The following is a 5,658-nucleotide window of genomic DNA, read 5'->3' on the forward strand; positions in this document are numbered from 1 at the left end:
GTGTGCAGCAGACACCTGACAAATGTCTGGGATAAAGATAGGTACCAAGCTTTCCTATCATGGGCTCTCAGCCCTTCCAGAATAAAAATGTACTCTCCAACAGGTTTTTTGGTCCTTCTTCTATTAATTCTGTCCAATTAAGGTTCTGTTTTTTCATGTGACCCATCTTATTTCTCCTTCAAATGCTAGAACCGCCCTCAGAGATATTCAACAAAACTTCTCTGTTGAAGTGATATGCACAAGTCTTTTTCCAGAATCATTTTTTCCTAGTGGCGAAACCCACTGACATTGTGGCCCACCTTTTCATGATTCAAAAGAATGACTTTCTTATGCCCAGAAGCCCGGATATTTGCTTGACTATCCAAGTGGATTATCCTGAAGTTCTAGGCTGAACAGAGGCTCATTAAAGATGTTATAAATAAGCTCGTTGTCCTAGTAGGCAGGGCGATGTTATAAAAAAATGATTTGCTTCTCTGTACTTCTCATCACTGTTTAGTTTGATATTTTATCTTGGGAGATTGTTCACCTAAGGGGATAATGACCTTGGGTTTGCATTCCTGGGAAGAAGAAAATTTGAGAGTTTCCATTAGGTATCTAGCATTATTTCCACTGAATACAGTGGTGAGTTAGATAGAGCTCCTGCCCGCTGAGAGCTTCCAGTCTCACTGGAAAGATGCTAATTATTCTGTATGAGTGGAGATGGAAAGTGTGAAAAGCCCACCCACCACATCGTAAACTTCGTGGTAAAGCGAAGTCTTCATGAGTAACTGGAACACCAAATAAAGCACATCAACTCTATAACAATCTCTTCTAGTTATTTCTAATAAAATAGCAGCATGTAAAGAATGTCAGCTAGAAGTAGTCTCATTCTGCCGGCTGAGAGAAGGCTGGAGATCTTTTTCTGTGCTATAATGCAGGCTTGGACAAATTCCCACCATGCTCTAGGAACATATGAGAAAAAAGCAGGACAGTATGAGTCATGAAAGGAAATATGTAAAGACCACAGTCTGGGTAGAACTTCCTTTGGAGCCCAAATATGGCAATTTCAAGAATCACCTTTCTTCAGCATTGGTCCTGGGGTCAGCTGGAGGTTAAAGCACAGTGAAAGCTCCTTGACCTGGACTCATAGCAGCTCTCGCAGTCCCTTGGGGGCGACATCCAACATGTTCCTTGAGGAAGGAGTCTTGGCTGTCTACCCCTCCAGCCCTAAGCCCCACATTCCTTGCATATAAGAGTAGTGAAATAAATATTTGCTAATTTTATTGTTTAAGTGGAGAACTTGTTGAAAAGAAATCTGCAATTTAGCCATAAATGCAGAAGAAGGGTCAGGAGCCTTTTGTCATTCCCAAATGCTGGCTTGGGTTAGAATTCTCTGAGAGAGCTTAAAAAAAATAACCTGGTCCCACGTAGGGGACTCTGATTAGGTAGGCTGAGGTGAGACCCCACCCGGTGTCTGCATTTGTGAAGTGATTCTGATGCCCAGCTAGATTTGGGAACAACTGTTCTGTGGTAGCCAGCCTCTGAGATGGCCGTCCACCTTCTCTGCATTGACACCCTTGGGTGATCTCCCACACTGTACACAGTTAGTCTACAATAGAATACAGCAGAAATGATGGGATATCACTTCCGAGATTAGGTTATGAAAGACTGGCTTCCATGTTTTTCTCCCTCTCTCTCTTTCTCTTTTGAAGCACTCACTCTAGAAAAAGACAACTGCCATGACTTCAGGACACTCAAGCAGTCTATAGAGACATCGTGTGGAGAGGATCAGAGGGCACCAGCTGACAGCCAGAAAGAAACTAAAACCTGCCAACGACCACGTGAGTCATCCTGGGAGAGCATCTCCCAGCCCCAGTTGACAGCCTGACGGCAACCTCATAAGAGACTCTGAGCAGAATCAACTAGCTAAGCCACTCCTGGATTCTCCTGACTCTCAGAAACTGTGTGAGATAATAAAAGTTTGTTATTTGAAGCTGCAAAATCTGATGGGTAATTTGTTACACAGCATTTGATAACTAATACATTTTCCTAGTCCAAGACGCAAGCTCCTGAACCTAGCACAGAAAGCTTTTCTAGCTTCAGTTCACACTACTCCCAGATTCACATTTTAGTTGTGAGCAGCACTGAACTGCTTATCCCCATTTCACACCTCCGTGCCTCTGTGCCTTTGCTCAAGCCGTTCTCTGTGTCTGGAATGCCCTTTCCCAACTGATGGCATCCCTTTCTTCAGAAATCTTCCCTCAACAGCCTCCACACCAAATCAAGCTGGCTGGGGCCCCCATTCTTAGGGCTCGGCTCACAAACACTTCTTGGAATCAGTAGGCGAACAGTGAGTTAAATGGAAGAAACAAACAGTCACATGAAGGGGTCATCAAGAGCACATGACTTGCCTCTATGTGGTTGATCAAGGAATTGTCGAATTTGAACCCAGGAATCCTTTTGTCACTGCACACCACACCCACGTCTTCTGTGTGCTTGCAGTCGGTGACACCCCAGCCATTGGAGGAGCAGGCTGCAAGGGTCGCCTCTTTGCCAGTGCAGTAGATATTGTCCAACCAGATGGGGCCTGAAGGAAGCAGAAAAGAAAGAAACCAAGCTCTACATCAAAAGAAGTTTGACTCTTTGGGGGCACTGATGTCGCACATAGAGAGTTTTCCCTCTAACTTTGGCAGCTATAAGAGGTCATCAATTGCTTTTTAGTATGTTAAGATATAGCATATAGCTCTAGACCATCTGGATTCCCTTGCCATAGGAATGTGGTAGATTGAACACGATTAGGGCAGAAATCAGAGTTGAGCTCGGATGTCATGTGGTATAGGGGAAAAAGCAGGGACTTTGGATGCTAAGCCGGGTTTGAATTGGCTCAGCCACTTCAAACTATACGACCTTGATCAAAACCCCTTTTTCTCATCAGTAAAGTGGGGATAATAATGACCAATTGCAGGGCTGTGTGCAGACTAGAGATAATATACGGCATATGCCTAGTTTATTGCTGGTCCATAGTTATTCAAAAACAGTAATGATGATAATGATTTTAGTTATAGGACTGACACAAGTGAGACTCACCTTTCATCTGGGGTAGAGGCTGAACTGTGACCCCTCAGGGAAGCAACTGAGGATTTGAAGCTTTTAAGGCATTTTCACTCCTCGGGGAAAATCTAAGCTATCCTGCAACTGAGGATTTGAAGCTTTTAAGGCATTTTCACATATGTTACCTCTCCTGGTTTTCAATTAGCTCAGGGAAGGTGGCATTTTATTTCTACTCCAGATGCAGAGTTCTAGCTCAGAGAGGCCAACTCACTCTTCAAGTCCACCCCCTGAGCCCAGTACCCTGGTCCATTCAGTGCTCTTCTTGTTCCTTGATGTTTCCCATCCGCTGACTCAGAGAATAACCCACATAGCCCCCTCCTCGCATTTAAGAAGTCAGGTGAAGGCAGGGCTGGGTTGCGGCTAGGTAATCTGCCTGGGAGGCCCTGTGGAATTCTGCTCACCTCCTGTGCCTTTACCTGGTTTGCACTGAATAGAGACTTCAGTGTGCAAAGTGCTAGAGGGTTAATCACAATGATACATTGCCTCACACTGGTTAGGATGGCTACTATTAAAACAAACAAACAACAACAACAACAAAAACAGAAAATAACAAGCGTTGGCAAAGATGTGGAGAAACTGGAACCCCTGTGCACTGTTGACGGGAATGCAAAATGGTGCAGCCCCTATGGGAAACAGTATGGTGGTTCCTCAAGAAATTAAAAACAGAATTACTGTATGATCCAGCAATTCCCACTTCTGGGTATATACCCAAAAGAACTGAAAGCAGGGTCTCAAAGAGATACTTGCACACCCGTGTGCATTACAGCATTATTCACAAAAGCCAAGAGGCAAAAGCAACTCAAATGACCATTTACAAATTGTGGTATACGCATACACTGGAATATTATTCAGCCTTAATTAAAAAGGCTGAATAAGTAATTAATTAATTAATTAATTAATTAAAAAGAAAATTCTAACACGCACTACTACATGGATGAATCTTGAGTTCATTATGCTAAGTGAAGTAAGCCAGTCACAAAAAGACAAATACATATGATTCCATTTAAATGGGGTATCTAGAGTAGCCAAAATTCATAGAGACAGAACATAGAATGGAACTGGGGGAGAGGAAATGGAGAGTTGATGTTTAACGGGTACAAGGTTTCAGTTTTGCAAGATGAAAAGTTTTCTGGAAATTAGTTGCACAACAATGTAAGTGAACTTAACATTACAAAACTATACTGAAAAATGGTTAAGATGTTACATTTTATGTTATATGTATTTTATCGTAATTAAAAATAAAAAAAAAATTTAAGTGCTAGAGGGGTTTCGAATAGTGATTTTTATAAATGCCGCTACAAAATGAAAGGAAATAAAACCAAACCTGTCATTTTTCTCATGACTCCACGTAGAACTCTACGGTGTAATGGAGTCAGATAACCTGGGTTCAAATGCCCTCGGGCTTGGGCACCACGTGACTCGGTCAACTACTTAACCAAGCCTGCTCTCTGTTTCTAAAGTGAAAACAATGATAACCAACAAACAGGTTGCCATGGATAGTCAATGAGATAATCTGTGTGCCTAGTACATGTTCAACATCCCTTTCCCCTTTGTCCTCCCAGTAAGTCAGAAAAACAATAAATACTGTTGTTTCCATGAGGCAAGGGAGAAGCAGATAAAAACACTGCCGTTGTAGGGATGAGAAAACCAAGGAGACCCGGCACTCTTCAAGGTCGGGGAGGACGCAGGGCCAGTCTCCTGACTTCGAGGCCCCGCTGAAACGTGTCTACCGTGACTGGTGGCTGATCAGGGCTCAAACAACAGCACCTCCAATGCATTGAGGGGAACAAAGAGCTTATTGAAAACATCTGGGTTGAGGTTTTCCAACTGGTTTCTCAATTTGGCCTGGTTTCTAAGCCATCAAGCTCCACTGAAACATATGTTCCCTAACCGATTGCTGTTTCAACAACAAACCAATGTTTGTCTTGCTAAGTACAGGAACAGAAAAGACCCTCCATGTCTGACTTGAAGAAGCAGGGCTTCTTCCTTGGAACATTCTGTAGCAGAGCTGCTGAAGGCACAGAGGTGGTGAAAAGCCCTTATTCCATGTGCAGTGAGAGGAACCACCGTCGCCAAGGGGCTGGGGAGCCGGACAGGGCACGGCTAAGGGCAGCGTGGGAAGCTGCAAAACATACTCCAGGGGCTGCTTAACTTTTCACAAGGAACCTTTGCAGTCAGCCCCAGGCGTGCTAATGGGAACTAACTTACCCGGAAGAGCTGTTTCGCCCCCAGTCTTCCTAACCCTTGTGTATTTCACACATTATATTTTCTTAGATAGAGAAAACATAGATTTCTACTTAGCCCAAGATAGCATTGCCATGCATGGTATACTCATGTGGCCTGATTCATGACAATTTTGTTTTATTCTGTATGCTTAATGTCTATCAACGAGACCATCTTGATTCCAAAGCAGCCAGCTTCTGATTCTGCCTGCTGGAAGGCAGCGTGGTTTTAGGCACAGTGCCAATAGATGCCATCTCTGAGCTGCTAGGAAAGTGGTACTTGGGACACATATGGGGTTAAAACTTTGGACACAAAATGCTAATGAAAAGCAAAACTTTGTTTCAC

At 43.4% G+C, this 5,658-nt stretch overlaps 1 protein-coding gene across 4 annotated transcripts in view; it reads right to left on the minus strand.

The window, feature by feature from the left end:
• Window positions 1-5,658, minus strand: part of LOXL2 (lysyl oxidase like 2) — an 85,613-nt gene that overhangs the window by 51,569 nt on the left and 28,386 nt on the right. For all 4 annotated transcript variants that reach the window (XM_015589242.2, XM_015589240.2, XM_006911755.3 and 1 more), the window contains exon 3: window positions 2,391-2,566. In XM_015589242.2, coding sequence (XP_015444728.1) covers window positions 2,391-2,566 — 176 coding nt within the window. The remainder of the gene's footprint in view (window positions 1-2,390; window positions 2,567-5,658) is intronic.

This window comes from Pteropus alecto, unplaced genomic scaffold (genome assembly GCF_000325575.1).
Source record: "Pteropus alecto unplaced genomic scaffold, ASM32557v1 scaffold394, whole genome shotgun sequence".
NCBI classification, from domain to species: domain Eukaryota; kingdom Metazoa; phylum Chordata; class Mammalia; order Chiroptera; family Pteropodidae; genus Pteropus; species Pteropus alecto.